At 38.2% G+C, this 26,737-nt stretch overlaps 1 protein-coding gene across 6 annotated transcripts in view; it reads left to right on the top strand.

Moving 5' to 3' along the window:
• Positions 1-26,737, top strand: part of runx1t1 (RUNX1 partner transcriptional co-repressor 1) — a 113,532-nt gene that overhangs the window by 63,532 nt on the left and 23,263 nt on the right. For 4 of the 6 annotated variants that reach the window (XM_062047319.1, XM_062047317.1, XM_062047318.1 and 1 more), the window contains exons 10-11: positions 10,591-10,781; positions 13,441-14,165. In XM_062047319.1, coding sequence (XP_061903303.1) covers positions 10,591-10,781; positions 13,441-13,749 — 500 coding nt within the window. In that variant the 3' untranslated portion in view covers positions 13,750-14,165. Of the gene's footprint in view, positions 1-10,557; positions 10,782-13,440; positions 14,166-26,737 lie in introns of those variants that run through there. The other 2 variants (XM_062047315.1, XR_009826215.1) reach the window with 2 other exon arrangements.

Raw genomic sequence — 26,737 nt, 5'->3', positions numbered from 1 at the left:
AATAGCACACAAGCTAGACATTGGTAATAATCATTGAACAATACATTTATCAACATAAACAAGTATAGTTCCATATTACTTACACATGCAAAAGTCCCCAAGGCAGTATTAGAAAGTATCCGGTAACAAACGTGTCCGCATCATGGAACTTACTGTCTCATGAATAGGGATACCGATTTAATAAACGTACCAAATTTTAATTCTTCTATGTGTGTTAATAAATATTAATTGTTATTGATGATAAATGACGGAGCAGAAAGGTTATTTATTAGAAGTACACTTTTTGGTAGGGATGTGTTCCAAAAGGTCAGACAACAAACCCAATTATTTGAAAACTGAACTTATTAGCTTTGTGTTAGCTTTGTGTTAGCTTTGTGTTAGCTTTGTTGTTAGCGTTATGTTAGCTTTGTTGTTAGCTTTTTTGTTAGCTTTGTTATTAGCTTTGTTATTAGCTTTGTTGTTAGCTTTGTTATTAGCTTTGTTATTAGCTTTGTTATTAGCGTTGTTATTAGCTTTGTTGTTAGCTTTGTTGTTAGCTTTGTGTTAGCTTTGTCATGAGCTTTGTGTTAGCTTTGTTATTAGCTTTCTTATTAGCTTTGTGTTAGCTTTGTTAATAGCTTTGTTTTTAGCTTTGTGTTGGCTTTGTTATTAGCTTTGTTGTTAGCTTTATTAGCTTTGTTGTTAGCTTTGTTATTAGCTTTGTGTTAGCTTTGTTATTAGCTTTGTTTGTTAGCTTTATTATTAGCTTTGTTTGTTAGCTTTGTTTTTAGCTTTGTTATTAGCTTTGTTGTTAGCTTTGTTATAAGCTTTGTGTTAGCTTTGTTATTAGCTTTGCTGTTAGCTTTGTTGTGAGCTTTGTTATTAGCTTTGTTGTTAGCTTTGTTGTTAGCTTTGTGTTAGCTTTGTTATTAGCTTTGTGTTAGCTTCGTTGTTAGGTTTGTTATTAGCTTTGTTGTTAGCTTTGTTATTAGCTTTGTTGTTAGCTTTGTTGTTAGCTTTGTTATTAGCTTTGTGTTAGCTTTGTTGTTAGCTTTGTATTAGCTTTTTTATTAGCTTTGTTATTAGCTTTGTTATTAGCTTTGTTGTTAGCTTTGTATTATCTTTGTTATGAGCTTTGTGTTAGCTTTGTTGTTAGCTTTTTTATTAGCTTTGTTATTAGCTTTGTATTATCTTTCTTATGAGCTTTGTGTTAGCTTTGTTATTAGCTTTGTTATTAGCTTTGATGTTAGCTTTGTTATGAGCTTTGTGTTAGCTTTGTTGTTAGCTTTGTTATTAGCTTTGTTATTAGCTTTGTTATTAGCTTTGTTGTTAGCTTTGTGTTAGCTTTGTTATTAGCTTTACAATAATTAAAAATGAGCTGATTATAACAACTACTGTCCAGTTGTTATATCTTGTTTCTATCCATCCATTTTCTACCGCTTGTCCCTTCCGGGGTTGAGGGGGCTGCTGGAGCCTATCTCAGCTGCATTCGGGCCTGTTATTTTTTAATTTATCATCTCATTTTCAGGTATGACATCAAGTTGCAATTACAGTAGCAAGTCCAAGAGGTTAGATGGCAGTAGTGTATAGTTTATGGTGTGTTTTTTTTAGTTTTCGTTGCACCCTACAAAGTGTTCAAACTGTAAGTATTGTCATTATTACACGCCAGTTCTTTGATCGTCACGCGCATCTCGGTCGTAGTTTTCATTTACACATGAGGAGGCATTGAAATCGCCGTGTAAAATCACTAATGCTAATCGGTAGCACATCAAAAGCAAAGCCAACGTATGTTAGCATCAAGCTAGCGCATTTTTGAAAAAAAAAAAAAAGAAAAGTGGAGCCTTAACCTAGTCGGTTTCTTTGTTGGCATTGGAAATGTCCACATTACCTGGGAGTCGTTTTGGCGGAGTGCGCTCTCAGTGCTGCTGGAGTGATTGCCAAGTGGATTTTACGCGAATCGGTCCCAAAGAAAGAGTATCGGATTCGGTACACACATTTACTCACGGACGGGTGACACTGCTCATTTCCTGGAGAGGCAAAGTTTGTGCTAGCTCGCAGGCTAGCTTAAAAATGCTAACACGATCTCACCCTGTTTCTTATCCACGCACACACCCGTATTGTTCTCTCCGGTTCTATTGATGTCTCGATGGACTGCACACGTGCCAAGTTAACTTTCGGTTTCGATCCCCACCTTTACATGGCACCGTTGGGGGTCATTCTTTTCTTACGCTCCCTGGGAGTCTCTCTCTCCTGGCCTCTTCTTCGACGCACATAAAGAGAATATGGCGGCCGTGCCTGAGCGAGCGCCACGCGGCGCCGGAGTAATATGCATTTAAATTGAATCCGGGGGAGGGGGGGGTGGTATGGTATTTATTTTATTTTATTTTTGTATTTTTTTAAATATTTTTTTTTCCATCCATCTTCTTCCGCTTATCCGAGGTCGGGTCGCGGGGGCAGCAGCCTAAGCAGGGAAGCCCAGACTTCCCTCTCCCCAGCCACTTCGTCCAGCTCCTCCCGGGGATCCCGAGGCGTTCCCAGGCCAGCCGGGAAACGTAGTCTTCCCAACGTGTCCTGGGTCTTCCCCGTGGCCTCCTACCGGTCGGACGTGTCCTAAACACCTCCCTAGGGAGGCGTTCGGGTGGCATCCTGACCAGATGCCCAAACCACCTCATCTGGCTCCTCTCGATGTGGAGGAGCAGCGGCTTTACTTTGAGCTCCCCCCGGATGGCAGAGCTTCTCACCCTATCTCTAAGGGAAGAGCCCCGCCACCCGGCGAAGGAAACTCATTTCGGCCGCTTGTACCCGTCATCTTGTCCTTTCGGTCATAACCCAAAGCTCATGACCATAGGTGAGGATGGGAACGTAGATCGACCGGTAAATTGAGAGCTTTGCCTTCCGGCTCAGCTCCTTCTTCACCACAACGGATCGATACAGCGTCCGCATTACTGAAGACGCCGCACCGATCCGCCTGTCGATCTCACGATCCACTCTTCCCTCACTCGTGAACAAGACGCCGAGGTACTTGAACTCCTCCACTTGGGGCAGGGTCTCCTCCGCAACCCGGAGATGGCACTCCACCCTTTTCCGGGCGAGAACCATGGACTCGGACTTGGAGGTGCTGATTCTCATCCCAGTCGCTTCACACTCAGCTGCGAACCGATTCAGTGAGAGCTGAAGATCCTGGCCAGATGAAGCCATCAGGACCACATCATCTGCAAAAAGCAGAGACCTAATCCTGCCGCCACCAAACCAGATCCCCTCAACGCCCTGACTGTGCCTAGAAATTCTGTCCATAAAGGTTATGAACAGAATGGGTGACAAAGGGCAGCCTTGGCGGAGTCCAACCCTCACTGGAAACGTGTCCGACTTACTGCCGGCAATGCGGACCAAACTCTGGCACTGATCATACAGGGAGCGGACCGCCACAATCAGACAGTCCGATACCCCATACTCTCTGAGCACTCCCCGCAGGACTTCCCGAGGGACACAGTCGAATGCCTTCTCCAAGTCCATAAAACACATGTAGACTGGTTGGGCAAACTCCCATGCACCCTCAAGAACCCTGCCAAGAGTATAGAGCTGGTCCACAGTTCCACGACCAGGACGAAAACCACACTGTTCCTCCTGAATCCGAGGTTCGACTATCCGGCGTAGCCTCCTCTCCAGTACACCTGAATAGACCTTACCGGGAAGGCAGAGGAGTGTGATCCCACGATAGTTAGAACACACCCTCCGATTCCCCTTCTTAAAGAGAGAAACCACCACCCCGGTCTGCCAATCCAGAGGTACCGCCCCCGATGTCCATGCGATGCTGCAGAGTCTTGTCAACCAAGACAGCCCCACAGCATCCAGAGCCTTAAGGAACTCTGGGCGGATCTCATCCACCCCCGAGGCCTTGCCACCAAGGAACTTTTTAACTACCTCAGCAACCTCAGCCCCAGAAATAGGAGAGCCCACCACAGATTCCCCAGGCACTGCTTCCTCATAGGAAGACGTGTTGGTGGGATTGAGGAGGTCTTCGAAGTATTCCCTCCACCGATCCACAACATCCGCAGTCGAGGTCAGGAGAACCCCATCCTCACCATACACGGTGTAGACAGTGCACTGCTTCCCCTTCCTGAGGCGGCGGATGGTGGTCCAGAATTGCTTCGAAGCCGTCCGGAAGTCGTTTTCCATGGCTTCCCCAAACTCCTCCCATGTCCGAGTTTTTGCCTCCGCGACCGCCGAAGCCGCACACCGCTTGGCCTGTCGGTACCTGTCCGCTGCCTCAGGAGTCCTATGAGCCAAAAGAACCCGATAGGACTCCTTCTTCAGCTTGACGGCATCCCTCACCGCCGGTGTCCACCAACGGGTTCTAGGATTACCGCCACGACAGGCACCAACTACCTTGCGGCCACAGCTCCAATCAGCCGCCTCGACAATAGAGGTGCGGAACATGGTCCATTTGGACTCGATGTCCAGCACCTCCCTCGTGACATGTTCAAAGTTCTTCCGGAGGTGGGAATTGAAACTCTCTCTGACAGGAGACTCTGCCAGACGTTCCCACCAAACCCTCCAATGCGTTTGGGCCTGCCAGGTCTGTCCGGTATCCTCTCCCACCATCGCAGCCAACTCACCACCAGGTGGTGATCGGTAGAAAGCTCCGCCCCTCTCTTCACCCGAGTGTCCAAAACATGAGGCCGCAAATCCGACGACACAACTACAAAGTCGATCATGGAACTGCGGCCTAGGGTGTCCCGGTGCCAAGTGCACATATGGACACCCTTATGTTTGAACATGGTGTTCGTTATGGACAATCTGTGACGGGCACAAAAGTCCAATAACAAAACACCGCTCGGGTTCAGATGAGGGCAACCATTCTTCCCAATCACGCCTCTCCAGGTTTCACTGTCACTGCCAACATGAGCGTTGAAGTCCCCCAGTAGAACGAGGGAATCACCCGGGGGAGCACTCTCAAGTACTCCCTCGAGTGAATCCAAAAAGGGTGGGTACTCTGAGCTGCAGTTTGGCGCGTAAGCGCAAACCACAGTCAGGACCCGTCCCCCCACCCGAAGGTGGAGGGAAGCTACCCTCTCGTCCACCGGGTTGAACTCCAACATGCAGGATCTGAGCCGGGGGGCAACAAGAATTGCCACCCCAGCTCGTCGCCTCTCACTGCCAGCAATGCCAGAGTGGAAGAGAGTCCAGGCCCTCTCGAGAGAACTGGTTCCAGAGCCCTTGCTGTGCGTCGAAGTGAGTCCGACCGACTATGTCTAGCCGGAACTTCTCCAACTCGTGCACTAGCTCATAATGTAGGAACCAGAAATATTAATAACAGAAAGAAACAACCCTTTTGTGTGATTGAGTGTAAATGGGGGAGGGAGGTTTTTTTGGGTTGGTGCACTAATTGTAAGTGTATCTTGTTTTTTATGTTGATTTAATAAAAAAATAAAAAATAAATAAACTTTTATTTTTTTTATTTTATTTTATTTTTCTTGTGCGGCCCAGTACCAATCCATCCACAGACCGGTACCGGGCCACGGCCCGGTGGTTGGGGACCACTGCTCTAAAGGAAAACCTTTTTAAATGATAGTCAGATCCATTCTGAAGATGCCTAAGGGATTTTTAAGCTTTGGCCCATAAAACATGTCCGTGTTAGGGTTAGGGTTAACCCTAACCCTAACACGGACAAATTTGTGTGAATTATGCAAAATGATTTAAATTTGGTCCCCATGAACCATATGAACTCTTTTTCCCCGGGATCCCCAGTAAGAATGATCAGCACATTACTTCATCAATCCAGAGATTTAAAGGCCTACTGAAATGAAATTTTTTTATTTAAACGGGGATAGCAGATCCATTCTATGTGTCATACTTGATCATTTCGCGATATTGCCATATTTTTGCTGAAAGGATTTAGTATAGAACAACGACGATAAAGATTGCAACTTTTGGTATATGATAAAAAAAAGGCTTGCCCCTACCGGAAGTAGCGTGACGTAGTCAGTTGAACATATACGCAAAGTTCCCTATTGTTTACAATGATGGCCGCATGAAGTGAGAGAGATTCGGACCGAGAAAGCGACAATTTCCCCATTAATTTGAGCGAGGATGAAAGATTTGTGGATGAGTAAAGTGCAAGTGAAGGACTAGTGGGGAGTTGAAGCTATTCAGATAGGGAAGATGCTGTGAGGCCGGGGGTGACCTGATATTCAGCTGGGAATGACTACAACAGTAAATAAACACAAGACATATATATACTCTATTAGCCACAACACAACCAGGCTTATATTTAATATGCCACAAATTAATCCTGCATAAAAACACCTGCGTGTTTGTTATGCTAGCTCCTAGCTCCTCTGCTAGCTCCTAGCTCCATAGAACACGCCAATACAATTCAAACACCTGATCAACACACACAATCACTCAGCCCAAAAGACCGTTCACCTAACCCAAGGTTCATAAAGCTTATATATTTTAAAAAAGTTACGTACATACGCAAAAAAAAGTTGCGCACATACGGTCAAGCGATCAAATGTTTAGAAGCCAAAGCTGCATACTCACAGTAGCACGTCTGCGTCTTTGTCATCCAAATCAAAGTAATCCTGATAAGAGTCTGTGTTGTCCCACTTCTCTACAGGCGTCTGTGTATCCAAGTCAAAAGTCCTCCTGGTTAGAGTCTCTGTTATCCGAGTTCTTCCATCTTGACTGCATCTTTCGGGAATGTAAACAAAGAAGCGCCGGCTGTGTATTGTTGTTGCTGACTTCGTTCGAAAAATACGTCCATTTCGCACCGACAACTTTCTTCTTTGCTTGCTCGGCTTCCTTCTCCATAATGCAATGAACATGATTGAAACAGATTCACGAACACAGATGTCCAGAATACTGTGGAATTATGAAATGAAAACAGAGCTTTTTCGTATTGGCTTCAATGTGGAAGGCATACCCGTGTTCGCCGGTCTACGTCACGCGCATACGTCATCCTCAGAGGCGTTTCGAACCGGAAGTTTAGCGGCAAATTTAAAATGTCACTTTATAATTTAACCCGGCCGTATTGGCATGTGTTATAATGTTAAGATTTCATCATTGATATATAAACTATCAGACTGCGTGGTCGGTAGTAGTGGCTTTCAGTAGGCCTTTAAAGACATGTATGAGCTAACTGGGCAGTGGCCATTTGACCTCATTTATTTTATGCCTCCACAACCTGTAGAAAGGGTGGTCCCCACAAGTCATGATCAAAAACCTGGTCCCCATTCCAAATGATAACGTGTGTGTGTGTGTGTGTGTGTGTGTGTGGGGGGGGGGGGGGGGGGGGGGGCGGGGGGGGGGGCCCTGTGGGACGATACAATGGAAATATGCATCATTTAAATGGAAATGGGCTCATTTGCATAGGCAATTAGGCAGGTCACAGGCTTGACGGGCGGCGTGGGAGGAGAAAGGTTATTTATTAGAAGTACACTTTTTGGTAGGGATGTGTTCCAAAAGGTCAGACAACAAACCCAATTATGTGGAAACTGAAGCTCCCCCCCCCCCCCCTCCCCCCCCCAGAGTGAAATAGTGCAAGTCTAATTAATTGTTTCCAGGAAGTCACAAATAGGAACTTAAAACACATTTTGTAGAAGATAGGTTAGCAACACTAGCATAGCTATGTGAGCTACATGCTAACGTTACATTTTTACATCATGCTAGGTTAGCAACACTAGCATAGCTATGTGAGCTACATGCTAACACTACATTTTTACATCATGCTAGGTTAGCAACACAAGCATAGCTATGTGAGCTACATGCTAACGTTACATTTTTACATCATGCTAGGTTAGCAACACTAGTATAGCTATGTGAGCTACATGCTAACATTACATTTTAAAATCATGCTTCTTTAGCAATACTTGCATTGAGCTACATGCTAAAATGATATCTTAACATCATGCTATGTTAGCAATACTAGCATTGAGCTACATGCTAAAATTATATCTTAACATCATGCTATGTTAGCAACACTAGCATAGCTATCTATAGGAGCTACATGCTAACATTACATTTTAAAGTCATGCTACAGTATGTTAGCAATACTAGCATTGTAACGTGCTAAAATTTTATTTTACCAACTAGCATGGCTATGTGAACTACACGTTAACATTACATTTCAACATCATCTTATGTTAGCAACACTAGCATAGCTATGTGACCTACTTGCTAAAGTTATATCTTATCATGCAATGTTAGCAATACTAGCATTGACTTACTTGCTAAAATTATATTTTACCAACTAGCATGGTTATGTGAACTACACGTTAACATTACATTTCAACATCATGTTATGTTAGCAACACTAGCAAAGCTATGTGACCTACATGCTAAAATTGTATCTTAACATCATGCTATGTTAGCAATACTAGCATTGACTTACTTGCTAAAATTATATTTTACCACCTAGCATGGGTATGTGAACTACACATTAACATTACATTTCAACATCATGTTATGTTAGCAACACTAGCAAAGCTATGTGACCTACATGCTAACATTATGTCTTAACATCATGCTATGTTAGCAACACTAGCATAGCTGTATGACTTACTTGCTAAAATTATATGTAGCTTTGTGACCTACATGCTAAAATTATATCTTATAATGGAATGTTAGCAATACTAGCATTGACTTACTTGCTAAAATTATATTTTACCAATTAGCATGGCTATGTGAACTACACGTTAACATTACATTTCAACATCATCTTATGTTAGCAACACTAGCATAGCTATGTGAAAAACTTGCTAAAATGATATCTTATCATGCAATGTTAGCAATACCAGCATTGACTTACTTGCTAAAATTATATTTTACCAACTAGCATGGCTATGTGAACTACACGTTAACATTACATTTCAACATCATCTTATGTTAGCAACACTAGCATAGCTATGTGACCTACTTGCTAAAATTATATCTTATCATGCAATGTTAGCAATACTAGCATTGACTTACTTGCTAAAATTATATTTGACCAACTAGAATGGCTATGTGAACTACACGTTAACATTACATTTCAACAACATGTTATGTTAGCAACACTAGCATAGCTATGTGACCTACATGCTAAAATTACATCTTAACATCATGCTATGTTAGCAATACTAGCATTGACTTACTTGCTAAAATTATATTTTACCACCTAGCATGGGTATGTGAACTACACATTAACATTACATTTCAACATCATGTTATGTTAGCAACACTAGCAAAGCTATGTGACCTACATGCTAAAATTGTATCTTAACATCATGCTATGTTAGCAACACTAGCATAGCTGTATGACTTACTTGCTAAAATTATATGTAGCTTTGTGACCTACATGCTAAAATTATATCTTATAATGCAGTGTTAGCAATACTAGCATTGACTTACTTGCTAAAATTATATTTTACCAACTAGCATGGCTATGTGAACTACACGTTAACATTACATTTCAACAACATGTTATGTTACCAACACTAGCATAGCTATGTGACCTACATGCTAAAATTAAATCTTAACATCATGCTATGTTAGCAATACTAGCTTTGAGCTACATGCTAAAATTATATCTTAACATCATGCTATGTTAGCAATACTGGCTTTGAGCTACATGCTAAAAGTATATCTTAGTGTCATGCTATGTTAGCAATACTAGCATTGAGTTACTTACTAAAATTATATCTTAACATCATGCTATGATAGCAATAGTAGTTTTGAGCTACATGCAAAAATTATATATTCACATCATGCTATGTTAGCAATGCTAGCATTGAGCTACATGCTAAAATTATATTTTAACATCATGCTATGTTAGCAATACTAGTTTTGAGCTACATGCAAAAATGATATCTTCACAACATGCCATGTTAGCAATGCTAGCATTGAGCTACATGCTAAAATTATATTTTAATATCATGCTACATTAGCAATACTAGCTTTGAGCTACATGCTAAAATTATATCTTAACATCCTGCTATGCTAGCAACACTAGCATAGCTTTATGAGCTACATGCTAACATTACATTTTTAAATAATGATAGGTTTACAACACTAGCACAGCTACTTGAGCTACATGCTAACATTACATTTTAATATCATGCTTGGTTAGCAACACTGGCGTGGCTAAGTGAGCTACATGCTAACATTATGATTCAACATTGTTGTGTTAGCAATATGAACTTTGCTATATGACCTACATGCTAAAATTATATTTCAACATTGTGCTATGTTAGCAACACTAACATAGCTTTATGAGCTACATGCTAAAATTACATTTTGACATCATGCTAGGTCAACACTAGCATAGCAAAGTGAACTATTTGCTAACATTACGTTTTAATCTCATGTTTGGTTAGCAACACTGGCATAGCTACATGAGCTACATGCTAATATTATATTTTAACAACATGCTCGCTTAGCGACACTAGCATAGCGATGTGAGCTACACGCTAACATTACGTTACATGTCAGGATTGAAAAAGAGTTCTTCCTGCTTCTTTTGGAACATGTTGCAATTATTTGATGATGTCAGTGAAATGTTGCCAATGATGACGTCACAGGACTGCCACTGCCTTGCAGGTGCGGCAGGACTGACTTCCTGTGTGTTTCCAGAGGAGGCGGTGAACGAGGTGAAGCGGCAGGCGGTGTCGGAGCTGCAGAAGGCGGTGTCGGAGGCGGAGCGTAAAGCACACGACATGATCAGCAGCGAGCGCGCCAAGATGGAGCGCACCGTCGCCGAGGCCAAGCGGCAGGCGGCCGAGGACGCCATGTCTGTCATCAACCAGCAGGAGGACTCCAGCGAGGTGAGAAGATCACGACAACTTGAAAATACTTGGAGACTTTACAGAAAACTTGTCGGAAGTCTGCGGAAAAACGCCTTAAATGTAGTTTTCCACAATGGAATTGTTAGCTTTGTTATGAGCTTTGTGTTAGCTTTTTTGTTAGCTTTGTTATGAGCTTTAATGTTAGCTTTGTTATTAGCTTTAATGTTAGCTTTGTGTTAGCTTTTTTGTTAGCTTTGTTATGAGCTTTAATGTTAGCTTTGTTATTAGCTTTAATGTTAGCTTTGTTATGGGCTTTGTGTTAGCTTTGTTGTTAGCTTTGTTATTAGCTTTGTGTTAGCTTTAATGTTAGCTTTGTTGTTAGCTTTGTTATGAGCTTTGTGTTAGCTTTGTTGTTAGCTTTGTTATTAGCTTTGTGTTAGCTTTAATGTTAGCTTTGTTGTTAGCTTTGTTGTTAGCTTTAATGTTAGCTTTGTTGTTAGCTTTGCTGTTAGCTTTGTGTTAGCTTTGTTGTTAGCTTTGTTATTAGCTTTGTGTTAGCTTTGTTGTTAGCTTTGTTATTAGCTTTAATGCTAGCTTTGTTGTTAGCTTTGTGTTAGCTTTGTTGTTAGCTTTATTGTTAGCTTTGTTATTAGCTTTGTTGTTAGCTTTGTTATTAGCTTTATTGTTAGCTTTGTGTTAGCTTTGTTGTTAGCTTTGTGTTAGCTTTGTTGTTAGCTTTGTTGTTAACTTTGTTGTTGGCTTTGTGTTAGTTTTGTGTTAGCTTTGTTGTTAGCTTTGTTATTAGCTTTGTGTTAGCTTTGTTGTTAGCTTTATGTTAGCTTTGTTGTTAGCTTTTTTGTTAGCTGTGTTATTAGCTTTGTGGTAGCTTTGTTATTAGCTTTGTTATTAGCTTTGTTGTTAGCTTTGTTGTTAGCTTTATGTTAGCTTTGTTGTTCGCTTTGTTGTTCACTTTGTTATTAGCTTTGTTGTTAGCTTTGTTGTTAGCTTTGTTATTAGTTTTGTTGTTAGCTTTGTTATTAGCTTTGTTGTTAGCTTTGTTGTTAGCGTTGTGTTAGTTTTGTGTTCACTTTGTTATTAGCTTTGTGTTAGTGTTGTGCTAACGTTGTGTTAGCTTTGTATTAGCTTTGTGTTAGCTTTGTTGTTAGCAATGTGGTAGCTTTGTTATTAGCTTTTGTGTTAGTTTTGTTGTTAGCTTTGTTAACTTTGTTTTTTGCTTTGTTGTATGGCTTTGTTGTTAGCGCTGTAGTAGATTTGTTTTGAACTTTGTGTGAGCAGTGCTGCTGACATTTTGTTAGCTTAGTTGTTATCATTATTGTTAGCTTTGTGTTACTTTTGTTATTAGCTTTGTGTTAGCTTTGTTATCAGTTTTGGTGTTCGCTCTGGATTAGCTCTGTGGTAGCTTTTTTCTTAGTTTTGTTGTTAGCTTTTTTGGTCACTCTCGGGTAGTTGTTTGTCAGCTTTGTGTTAGCTTTTTTGTTAGTGCTGTGGTAGCTTTGTTGTTAGCATTGTTGTTAGCGCTGTACTAGATTTGTTTTTAACTTTGTTGTTAACGTTGTGTTAGCAATGCTGTTGACATTTTGTTAGCTTTGTTGTTATCGTTATTGTTAGCTTTGTGCTAGCTTTGTGTTACGTTGGTTATCAGCGCTCTTGTTAGCTTTGTGTTATTTTGTTATTAGCTTTGGTGTTTGCTCTGTATTAGCTCCGTTGTTAGCTTTCCGCCAACATGTCAGCTGCAACATTAGCATCAGCAAGGACAAATGTATCAACTGCACCCTGATAGAAAAGTTGAGTATTTTCCTTGATTTGTCCACAAAAATATCACTAGCTAACTGTAAAATGACAATTAATACTTTAAAAAAAAAAACACACATCTAATCTCTGCTAGGAGTGTGCCAACAATAATTTTTAACAATAATAACCAACAATAAGTATTGACAATAATTCTTGAAAAACTTTGTTTACAATAATGATCAACAAATATTAGTAACAACATTTACCAACAATAATTATTAACAATTATTGCCAAGCATAATTACCAACAAAAATCACCAACGGTGATTTTGAAAAAATATTTTGCTAAATAAAAATTGTCAGTAATTGTTAACGATATTTAGTGACAAAAATGACTAATAATTATTACCAAATTAATTACTATTTTTAGTTATCATGAATTAAAAGTAATTTGTCAATGAGTATGTACTTTTACTGCCATCTAGTCTGTGTGCTTTCAAACAAGTAAAACATCAATACAGTATTTGTTTTATATTTTTGTTGAAATCCTTTGCTTTTTAAGGTTACAAGGATGACTTCAAACATTGATAACAAAATCACAATTTTATTCAATATTATTGACAAAAAAAACAACTTTTGCCGCATCTTTCTGAAAAAGCTGCTGTGGGAGTGCAGATTTATTCCAAAAAGAAAACAAATATGGCCGCCTGCAGGAAAGGACGACCATATTTGGATATCATTTACCTCCAAGCCGGATTCTTTCATTTGGCACTACTTGGCTGCGACCAGCAGAGGTGCTGTTGAGTAGTTTACTGTCAGGAGAAGAAGGTGGGAAAGTTGAGCTCCGTGTGTGTCCTGGCATGGAAACGGGAGTGCAGAACGTTGAAAGAACAGTGCGTAGCTCTCGGAGGACGGATCAAGCCAGGTGTGTTTGTGTGTCCATCAGAGCTGCTGGAACTGCGGCCGCAAAGCCAGCGAGACGTGCAGCGGCTGCAACACGGCGCGCTACTGCGGCTCTTTCTGCCAGCACAAAGACTGGGAGAAGCACCATCACGTGTGCGGGCAGACCCTCCAGCAGGGCGCCACGCCGCCCGCACCCCACGCCCCCGCCCCCGTCACCTCCCCCGCCCGCACCCCTAGCAGCTGCACGGGGAGTCCCGCGCCGACGCCGCCCGCCGCCACCCCGGCCGCCACGCGCTCCTCCACCCCCGGCACCCCGACGTCGACCTCGGCGCCGGACGGCCCGCCGCGCTAGGTGATGCTAAGCTAACTGAACAACAAGTCATATTGACTGTGAAGACATTCTTTCTTGTACATATCCACCACACGGACGTGACATCCCCATTTCCACTCCCACTCCCACTCCCACTTCCACTCCCACTTCCACTTCCACTCCCACTTCCACTCCCACTCCTCATCTCATCTCAGCCTCGTCAACCCTGACTCCAACCATCCTTTTTCACACAATTGATGTCTCTCTCTGACCACATGTCCACTTGTTGGAAGGACTTCTGCTGCCTCCAAGGACACATCCCGACATATTTACACATATTTAGACATTTTTGGACATGTTAAGACACATCTGGACATATCTGGACATATTTAGACATTTTTGGACATGTTAGGACACATCTGGACATATCTGGACATATTTACACATTTTTAGACATTTTTGGACATGTTAAGACACATCTGAACATATTTACACATTTAGACATTTTTGGACATGTTAGGACACATCTGGACATATTTACACATTTTTAGACATGTTAAGACACATCTGGACATATTTAGACATTTTTGGACATGTTAAGACACATCTGGACATATTTACACATTTAGACATTTTTGGACATGTTAGGACACATCTGGACATATTTACACATTTAGACATTTTTGGACATGTTAAGACACATCTGGACATATTTAGACATTTTTGGACATGTTAAGACACATTTGGACATATTTACACATTTTTAGACATTTTTGGACATGTTAAGACACATCTGGACATATCTGGACATATTTAGACATTTTTGGACATGTTAGGACACATCTGGACATATCTGGACATATTTACACATTTTTAGACATTTTTGGACATGTTAAGACACATCTGGACATATTTAGACATTTTTGGACATGTTAAGACACATCTGGACATATTTAGACATTTTTGGACATGTTAAGACACATCTGGACATATTTACACATTTAGACATTTTTGGACATGTTAGGACACATCTGGACATATTTACACATTTAGACATTTCTGGACATGTTAGGACACATCTGGACATATTTACACATTTAGACATTTTTGGACATGTTAGGACACATCTGGACATATTTACACATTTAGACATTTTTGGACATGTTAGGACACATCTGGACATATTTACACATTTAGACATTTGTGGACATGTTAGGACACATCTGGAGATATTTACACATTTTTGGACATGTTAGGACACATCTGGACATATCTGGACATATTTACACATTTAGACATTTTTGGACATGTTAGGACACATCTGGACATATTTACACATTTAGACATTTTTGGACATGTTAGGACACATCTGGACATATTTACACATTTAGACATTTTTGGACATGTTAGGACACATCTGGACATATTTACACATTTAGACATTTTTGGACATGTTAGGACACATCTGGACATATTTACACATTTAGACATTTTTGGACATGTTAGGACACATCTGGACATATTTACACATTTAGACATTTTTGGACATGTTAGGACACATCTGGACATATTTACACATTTAGACATTTGTGGACATGTTAGGACACATCTGGAGATATTTACACATTTTTGGACATGTTAGGACACATCTGGACATATCTGGACATATTTACACATTTAGACATTTGTGGACATGTTAGGACACATCTGGACATATTAACACATTTAGACATTTTTGGACATGTTAGGACACATCTGGACATATTTACACATTTAGACATTTTTGGACATGTTAGGACACATCTGGACATATTTACACATTTAGACATTTTTGGACATGTTAGGACACATCTGGACATATTTACACATTTAGACATTTGTGGACATGTTAGGACACATCTGGAGATATTTACACATTTTTGGACATGTTAGGACACATCTGGACATATTTACACATTTAGACATTTTTGGACATGTTAGGACACATCTGGACATATTTACACATTTAGACGTTTTTGGACATGTTAGGACACATCTGGACATATTTACACATTTAGACATTTGTGGACATGTTAGGACACATCTGGAGATATTTAGACATTTTTGGACATGTTAGGACACATCTGGACATATTTACACATTTAGACATTTTTGGACATGTTAGGACACATCTGGACATATTTACACATTTAGACATTTTTGGACATGTTAGGACACATCTGGACATATTTACACATTTAGACATTTTTGGACATGTTAGGACACATCTGGACATATTTACACATTTAGACATTTTTGGACATGTTAGGACACATCTGGACATATTTACACATTTAGACATTTTTGGACATGTTAGGACACATCTGGACATATTTACACATTTAGACATTTGTGGACATGTTAGGACACATCTGGAGATATTTACACATTTTTGGACATGTTAGGACACATCTGGACATATCTGGACATATTTACACATTTAGACATTTTTGGACATGTTAGGACACATCTGGACATATCTGGACATATTTACACATTTAGACATTTTTGGACATGTTAGGACACATCTGGACATATTTACACATTTAGACATTTTTTGACATGTTAGGACACATCTGGACATATTTACACATATTTAGACATTTTTGGACATGTTAGGACACATCTGGACATATTTAGACATTTTTGGACATGTTAGGACATATCTGGACATTTTTGGACATGTTAGGACATATCTGGACATTTTTGGACATGTTAAGACTAGGGATGATACTCAAAACCGGTTTTCCCGGTTGTTTGATAAGAAAAGAACCGAGTCCTTGGACTCGAATCCCTTTTTGAGAACCGGTACCCGTTATCGAGACCACTATAGTAAAGGAAAAGAGTTGATTCTTTATTCGAATGCCGTCCCGACCAGAAATGCTCCGTGTGACATCACAAGAAATGACGTCACGTAGCTCAGTCATTAGGCGCAGATAGCGAAAGCAGGAAAACAATGGACGGGAAAAAGCGCTCCAAGGTGTAATAAAGTTCAAAACAAAAGCTATAATCCATCGAATAACTTTACTGAGAGATTTTAGCAGGGTAAAACCCATGACGAACACTTTTACGACCAACCGGAAACATAGCAACCAGGCTAGCAACGCACCACCTTTACGGCAGCTGTCGCAACGTTCTTAAAACAACCGCAGCACATACATATATATACAACATATCTCTCTTTTTTAACTTTTGTTTTTCTTTCCTTGTAAACAAAACAAAATCACACTGTAGATGTGTTGTCTGTCTAATTATAAATAATGCAGACGAGGCGTGTTGGCTGAGTTCTTGACGTTTACTTTCACAGCGTGGCAACATGCAACACTTTTCGGGCTACCGCGCATGCGCGTAACTCCTGTTGCATGCTGGGTAGTGTAGTTGTTATATTCTCTAGCTCATAACATTTTTCCCCCATAAATAAATAATGTTAACTCAATAAAGTGTATTTCTTTTTTTAGCTTTAACTTTTCATTTTTTAGCATTGTAACCACATTTGCAAAGAACTTTTCTCTTCATAGAATTTTCTTTCAATAAAGAAATAAAGTGCAAAAATGTCAAAGCATCATAACAAACAGTTATGTCAAATAGCAGCAGAAGTGCACTTTTTGGAGAGCTGTATTATTTTCAGTTTTGTGCCCAAGGGACTGATTTTATTTAACACTATATTATTATTTATACACCTATAGTGATCACAGGGACAGGTTGTTTTTGTGTTACTGTATATATTTGTTTGTCTGAAAAATCCCACTTAATATACTTTGGGTAACAACAGTCAATATTTATTTATTTTATTTTATTTTTTTAGGTGGGTAACAGTCAATATTTATTTATTTATTAGATTTTATTTTTTTATTATATAATAAAAGTGAGCTTTTGTTAAACCGAATATTGTGTTTTTTTCCATATACAACAACCTATCTGGACTCGATAAGAGAATCGATAAGGAATCGGTTCGATAAGAGGATTCGATAATAGGCTCGAACTCGATAATTTCTTATCAAACATCATCCCTAGTTAAGACACATCTGGACATATCTGGACATGTTTGGACATATTTAGATATTTTAGGACACATCTGGACATATTTACACATTTTTGGACATGTTAGGACACATCTGGACATATTTACACATTTTTAGACATGTTAGGACATATCTGGACATATTTAGACATATTTGGACATGTTTGGACATATTTAGACATTTTAGGACACATCTGGACATATATATTTGAACATATTTGGACACATTTAGACATTTTAGGACACATCTGGACATATTTAGACATGTATGGACATAGACATATTTGGACATATTTAGACATTTTAGGACACAGCTGGACATATTTAGACATTTTAAGACACATATGTAGACATTTTTGGACATGTTAGGACACATCTGGACATATTTACATATATCTGGACATTTTTGGACTTAGGACACATGTGGACATATTTACACATATTTAGACATTTTTGGACATGTTAGGACACATCTGGACATATTTACACATATTTAGACATTTTTGGACATGTTAGGACACATCTGGACATATTTACACATATCTAGACATATCTAGACATTTTTGGACATGTTAGGACACATCTGGACATTTTAGGCATGTTAAGACACATCTGGACATATTTAGACATTGTTGGACACGTAAGGACATATTTATACATATTTAGACATGTTAGGACACATTTGGACATATTTAGACATTTTAGGAGACATCTGGACATATTTGGACATGTTTGGACACATCTGGACATATTTAGACATTTTAGGACACATCTGGACATATTTAGACATGTATGGACATATTTGAACATTTCTGGACATACTGTATTTAGACATGTTTGGACATACTTATACATATTTGGACATATTTAGACATTTTAGGACACATCTGGACATATTTAGACATGTTTGGACATACCTGGACAAATTTAGACATTTTAGGAGACATCTGGACATATTTTGACATGTTTGGACATATCCGGACAAATTTAGACATTTTAGGACACATCTGGACATATTTAGACATGTATGGACATATTTGAACATTTCTGGACATACTGTATTTAGACATGTTTGGACATACTTATACATATTTGGACATATTTAGACATTTTAGGACACATCTGGACATACTTAGACATGTTTGGACCCATCTGGACATATTTAGACATTTTAGGAGACATCTGGACATATTTAGACATATTTGGACATGTTTGGACACATCTGGACATATTTAGACATATGGAACATATCTGGACAAATGTAGACATTTTAGGACACATCTGGACATATTTAGACATATTTGGACGTGTTTGGGCACATTTGGACATATTTAGACATATTTGGATATATTTAAACATTTCTGGACATATTTAGACATGTTTGGACACATCTGGACATATTTAGATACGTATGGACATATTTAAACATTTCTAGACATATTTAAACAATTCTGGACATATTTAAACATGTTTGGACATACTTAGACATATTTGGACATATTTAGACATTTTAGGACACATCTGGACATATTTAGACATGTTTGGACACATCTGGACATATTTAGACATTTTAGGAGACATCTGGACATATTTAGACATATTTGGACACATCTGGACATATTTAGATATATACGTTTTTGGACATACATAGACATATTTAGACATTTTTGGACATATCTGGACGTTTTTGGACATTTTTAGACATTTTTGGACATATCTGGAAATATTTTGACATGTTTGGACATTTCTTGACATTTATAGACATTTTTGAACATACCTCGACATATTTGCATTTTTTGCCATATTTTGCATTATCTGAATATTTTTGGACATACCAGGACAATTTTGGACATATCTGGACATTTTTGGGGTGGACATATCTGACCATTTCTGGACATATCTGAATATATTTGGGCACATCTGGACATAATTGGACGCTTTTGGAGTGGACATATCTGGACATTTTGGACATTTTCGCGCATAATTGGACACTTTTGGAGTGGACACTTTTGGAGTGGACGTAATCGGAGTGGACACAATATGAGTGGACACAGTTGGAGTAGACATAACAAAGTGTTTGTGGAACATGGACGTCTGGACATGAAGTTAGCGAGGAATGAACAAATCATCGAGCAGAAGCTCCTGTAAGGTGAGCTTAGACAAAATGTCTCCCGGAGCAGGAAGTGACATCATAGTCACATGACCCAGCAAAGGACAATGTTTATTTATTGTTTGATAAAGGTGTTGAACAATGACACCGCGCTGCTTTTCTACCTGGTGTCCTTGTTGAACCGTTCATGGGCACCTTGGTCTCAGAGCTGCTACTCCAGCCACTACTGGGATCAACCTTTTTCTTTTCTAAATCCAAAATGTATTTGCACTGACTGTCACGGACTATCTCAGCATGCCACACATTTGACATTTTTTATAGTGATAGTGGTTCACGTGGCAAAGTGGGCGGGGCCAATTTAAGCATCGCGTCTGAATTTTTTTTGTCTTTTGCTTACAATTGTTTAGCTAAACCTTTAGCTTAACATTCGTTAAACTTTAGCTAAACCTTTAGCATAACATTTGTTCAACGTTAGCTAAACATTTAGCTTAACATTTGTGCAACGTTAGCTTAACATTTGTGCAACGTTAGCTAAACATTAGCTTAACATCTGTTCAACGTTAGCTAAACATTTAGCTTAATATTTATGCAACGTTAGCTAAACATTTAGCTTAACATTTGTTAAACGTTAGCTAAACGTCAGCTAAATGATAGCTAAACATTTAGCTTAACCGTAGCTAAACATTAGCGCAATGCATGAACAACACTTTGCAAAGTAATTATTTTATACAAAATGACAACAAAAAAAGACAAAAAATATTGGAACAAGGTTTCCAAATGCAGAAGTGAATACTCCCATTGACAGCTTTAAGCACCACCTAACACGCGCACACACACACACACACACACACACACACACACACACACACACACACACACACACACACACACACACACACACATTCAAAACAGCCAAAGACTTTTATCACCAAATCCTCATTTCTAATAATAATTTAGTTGTATAAGTTGAAGCTGTTAGCTGAACATTTGCAGCAATAATTACCAACAATATTTAATAACTCTCATCAACAATAATTATTCATATTTACAGTACCAACCATGATTGTTACCAATAACAATGAACAATGTTTGTTAAAGGCCTACTGAAAGCCACTACTACCAACCACGCAGTCTGATAGTTTATATATCAATGATGAAATCTTAACATTGCAACACATGCCAATACGGCCGGGTTAACTTATAAAGTGCAATTTTAAAATTCCAGCCACACTTCCGGTTGAAAAACTCCTTTGGATATGATTTATGCGCGTGACGTCACAAAAGCAACGGAAGTGGTTGGACCCCATCGGACCCGATAGAAAAGCCTCTTGTTTTCTTCGACAAAATTCCACAGTATTCTGGACATCTGTGTTGGTGAATCTTTTGCAATTTGGTTAATGAACAATGGAGACTGCAAAGAAGAACGTTGTAGGTGGGATCGATCGGTGTCTTAGCGGCTAAGTATTATACTGTAATATCTGTGATATTTGCATTAGTGTACTGTCTTTAAGGGTTTGGGGAACGCGCATGCGCGAGTGAGTTGGCGGAGAACTTGAGTGTGTGTGAGCGTGAGTTTTGGCTAACAGCAGCTCGTGTATGTGTGTGCGTTACTTTTTGAACTACAACCAGTTACCGCTTGTTAATAAAGCGATTGAGCAGCGCTTCCTCGTCTGTGTGACTCCTTCTCCACTGCGGGGCATTACAATACTTACAGCAACACAACAAGGACTACTTACTACGCCTAGCCGATGCTTGCCGCCAAACCCACGGATGAAGTCCTTCGTCGTGCCGTTGATCGCTGGAATGCAGGTGAGCACGGCTGTTGATGGGTTTCTATCTTCATTTGAGAACGATGCTACGCGCTAGCTCAGTAGCTAAGTGTGTCACCGATGTATTGTCTTGGAGATAAGTCACTTTAAATGTCCATTTCGCGTGCTCGACTCTCATTTTCAAGAGGATATAGTATCCGAGGTGGTTTAAAATACAAATCCGTGATTCACAATAGAAAAAGGAGAGAGTACATAGTTCTGTGAGGTCTGGTTGCTAAGTTGCTAAGTTAGCTTCAATGGCGTCGTTAGCACAGCATTGTTAACCTTCGCCAGCCTGGAAAGCATTAACCGTGTATTTACATGTCCACGGTTTAATAGTATTGTTGATTTTCTATCTATCCTTCCAGTCAGGGGTTTATTTTTTTTGTTTCTATATGCAGTTAAAGCACAATGCTATCACGTTAGCTCGTAGCTAAAGCATTTCGCCGATGTATTGTCGTGGAGATAAAAGGCACTGAATGTCCATTTCGCGTTCTCGACTCTCATTTTCAAGAGGATGTAGTATCCGAGGTGGTTTAAAATACAAATCCGTGATCCACAATAGAAAAAGGAGAGTGTGGAATCCAATGAGCCAGCTTGTACCTAAGTTACGGTCAGAGCGAAAAAAGATACGTCCATCACTGCCTCTCAAGTCCTGTAACGTTCCTCATCTACGAATCTTTCATCCTCGCTCAAATTAATGGGGTAATCGTCACTTTCTCGGTCCGAATCTCTCTCGCTCCATTGTAAACAATGGGGAATTGTGAGGAATCCTAGCTCCTGTGACGTCACGCTACTTCCGGTACAGGCAAGGCTTTTTTTTTATCAGCAAGCAAAAGTTGCAAACTTTATCGTCGATTTTCTCTACTAAATCCTTTCAGCAAAGATATGGCAATATCGCGAAATGATCAAGTATGACATAGAATGGATCTGCTATTCCCGTTTAAATAAAAAAAAATCATTTCAGTAGGCCTTTAACAATAATTACCAACAATAATCATTAACTAAAATTAGCAACAATATTCACTGAGAAAATTACCAACAATAAATTATAACAATGACAGTAATTATTAACAATAATTAACTACAAACATTGCTAACAATAATTTATAACAATCATCACGGACAAAAAATGTAACAATAATTATTCATCATAATTACCAGCTATTGTTACCAACAATAATTTACAAAAAATATGTAATAATAACATTACCAACAATAATTACCAACAAAAAATGTGGACGATAATTACCAAAAATAGTTATTTACAATAAATACCAGCAATAAATATTGACAATAATTATTACAAAAATGATTACTGACAATTATTTCCAACAATAATTTAAAAAATAAATTACCAACAAAAATGTTAACAATAATTACCAAAAATAATTATTGACAATAACTGTTCACAATAATTACCAACAATGATTAGCAACAGTAATCATGAACAAAAAATATTGACAAACATTTCCGTAAATAATTACAGACAAAAATTACCAACTATAATTTTTTACAATAATTGCTAACACTGACTACCAACAATAACAAACAAAAAATATGTAACAATAATTAATAATAAATACAGTCAATAATTACCAACAATAATTATTGATGATAATTACCAAAAATAAACAAAAATTAAAAAATATTTACCAACAATTGTGATAACAATAATTACCAACACAAATATTTGCATTAAATTCCAAAAATAATTATGAATAATCACATAACAATAATTATTGACAGTAATTACAGTCCCAACAATAATTAATAACAATAATTGTTTTTAACAATTACGATTAAAAGCTAAAATTAACAGCAATAATTAGTAACAAAAATTGTTTAAAAATAATTAAAGACAGTAATTTTCAACATTAGTTACTAACAATAATTACAGACAGAAACTACAGAAAAAAATACGAACAATAATTTTTAACAATAGTTATTGACAGTAAGCAACAATAATCATTAACAATAATTACTAACAATTATTATTGCCTGTAATTATTTACGAAATTACCAGCAATAATTATTAACAATAATTACCAACAAAAATGACCAATCATTTTATACAATTATTGACAGTAATTATCAACAATATTTACCCAAAATATTTATTGACAATAATTACCAACAGTAATAATTGACAATATTTACATTATTAACAATCATTCTTATCAATAATTGTTCATAACAATTACGATCATTTTTTCAACAATATTTAACAGCAATTATTAGTAACAATAATTGTTTTAAAAAATAACAGACAATAATTTTCAACATTAATTATTAACAATAAGTACCAACATTAAGGACAAAAATTACAGAAAATTTTATTTTTAACAAAAACTCTTGACAGTAAGCATCGATAATTATTGACAATAATTACCAACATTAATTATGGACAAAATTCACAGAAAAATTACCAACAATAATTGTTGACATAAAGCAATAATAATTATTAACAATAATTAATAACAATTATTGACAATAATTACTAATGTATATTACAAACAAAACTGACTAACAATAATTATTAACAATCATTACCAACCATAACTACAACAATAAATACTGACAACAATGAATTTGTACTATAATTATTTAAATTAATTATTAACAATAATAATTGACAATCATTTCTAACAATAATTACCAACATATATTACCAACAATAATTAACGATAACTTCCGACAATAATTAATAATTACCACCAGTTATGACAAACAATAATCATTAACAATAATTACCAATAATAATTTTTCAAAAACAGTTACCAACAATATTTATTAACAATGATTACTGACAATGAATATTAACAATGAGTACCAACAATAATCATTTACTATAATTACCAACAATAATTTCCGACAACAGTTACTAACAATAATTAACAAAAATGACAGATAATCATTATTGACAATATTATCAACAACGTCGCAACATATTTAAATAAAAAATAATAAAAATGATTATTATTGTAACATTTTGCATTTTTCTTGTACAATTATAAGTCACCTTTTTTCTAGTATGATGCAAAAAGTTTTAATAAATTAAAAATATGACTTGTATTGGTCATATTCCATTTTTCCTCCCCTTTTTGGAAAATGGCACATTTTTTGGGCATATTTTAGCCACTTTTTGATCCTGATGACACAACAATTAGCTAAGATTTGTGTTGCAGCAACAGCACTTGCCTGACGTACACACACACCTTGGTGCTACACACACACACACACACACACGGCATGCATGCGTGTTACATATTAAAAAACATAAAACGATGACCTCAATGAAGAAGTGTGACAAAAACCAAGTGAATGCGTCCAAAAAAGTTGTGCGACTTCTCATAAGCTGTGAAAGAGCGAACAGCCAAGCTGTTTGTCGTCAATTTAAAAGTGTAACTTTTTCCTTTCTGCGGGTTAGCATGGACAGCTGTGGCTGTAGGCAACCTCCTGATGTAGTAGGTTGAAAATAGAAACCTTTTTTTATTTGCAATTTTTGCTGCCAGTGTTCTTCGTTCTACCTCTTCTGGTTCTGATCTCGTGGACAAATAAAAGAAGCCAAACAAGAGAACGGGATAGTTTAGAAAACTGGAAATGAAACCCAAAGTGGAAATTCATACAGCTGCGCTATATAAACCATATCATCAAAGTGCGCCTGCAGGGCCTTTTTTATTGGCCGCCTGCGCGCTGTCACTTTAAGAAAAATGACATCAAATGTTGACAGGCTTTGTCATCACTAACACAAAGCAACATTGTTTTGAACTTTGGTGTGTTTTTAGTGATTCTGTCATTCAACAAACTCATTTTCTTTCAATAAAACTCAAATAAATACATTTAAAACAAAAAAAGAAGCTGTGAAGGCGCTTGTTGACGTCTCACGTTAAAAGTTTACTGAAATATGACTTTTTTTATTTTCTTTTATACATCCCAATGCGTTTTTTTTCATGTTTCTGTTGACAAGTTGAAAGAAAAGACGTTTGGTTGTTGTGCAATACTTTGAAGTCAAGTTTGTTGGGAAGACTTTGTCGGAAAATGTAATTTTTGATTTTATTTTCATTTTTCTGTCACGATGCTGATTATAAAGTAATGCAGTAAATGTTTGTCAGTCTGTGAAATTTTCTGCTATTGATGTTCTCTTTATGCTGTATTAAATATCTTCATACCTGAATATTAATTATTTTATTGATCAACATCATGCATCACATGTACCATAGGGTTCAATATGATGTGGGTCCACTTTTTGCAGCTATCACAGCTTCAACTCTTCTGGAAAGGCTGTCCACAAGGTTGCGGAGTGTGTTTATAGGAATTTTCCACCCTTCTTCCAAAAGCGCATTGGTGAGGTCACACACTGATGTTGGTCAAGAAGGCCTGGCTCCCAGTCTCCGTTCTAATTCATCCCAAAGGTGTTCTATCGGGTTCAGGTCAGGACTCTGTGCAGGCCAGTCAAGTTCATCCACACCAGACTCTGTCATCCATGTCTTTATGGACCCCGCTTTGTGCCCTGGTGCACAGTCATGTTGGAAGAGGAAGGGGCCCCGCTCCAAACTGTTCCCACAAGGTTGGGAGCATGGAATTGTCCAAAAATGTTTTTGGTATCCTGGAGCGTTCAAAGTTCCTTTCACTGGAACTAAGGGGCCAAGCCCAACTCCTGGAAAAACAACCCCACAGTTCTGTGGTCGGATAATACAATAAATTGAGCTGTTTGGCCACAATACCCAGCAATATGTTTGGAGGAGAAAAAATGAGACCTTTAATCCCAGGAACACCATTCCTACCGTCAAGCATGGTGGTGGTAGTATTATGCTCTGGGCTTGGTTTGCTGCCAATGGAACTGGTGCTTTACAGAGAGTAAATGGGACAATGAAAAAGGAACATTACCTCCAAATTGTTCAGGACAACCTAAAATCATCAGCCCGGAGGTTGGGTCTTGGGCGCAGTTGGGTGTTCCAACAGGACAATGGGCCCGCTCCAAACTGTTCCCACAAGGTTGGGAGCATGGAATTGTCCAAAAATGTTTTGGTATCCTGGAGCATTCATAGT

This window comes from Entelurus aequoreus, linkage group LG05 (genome assembly GCF_033978785.1).
Source record: "Entelurus aequoreus isolate RoL-2023_Sb linkage group LG05, RoL_Eaeq_v1.1, whole genome shotgun sequence".
Classification (NCBI taxonomy): Eukaryota; Metazoa; Chordata; class Actinopteri; order Syngnathiformes; family Syngnathidae; genus Entelurus; species Entelurus aequoreus.
Note: the sequence above shows the minus strand (reverse complement) of the source record. Positions and strands in the feature narration are given on the sequence as shown.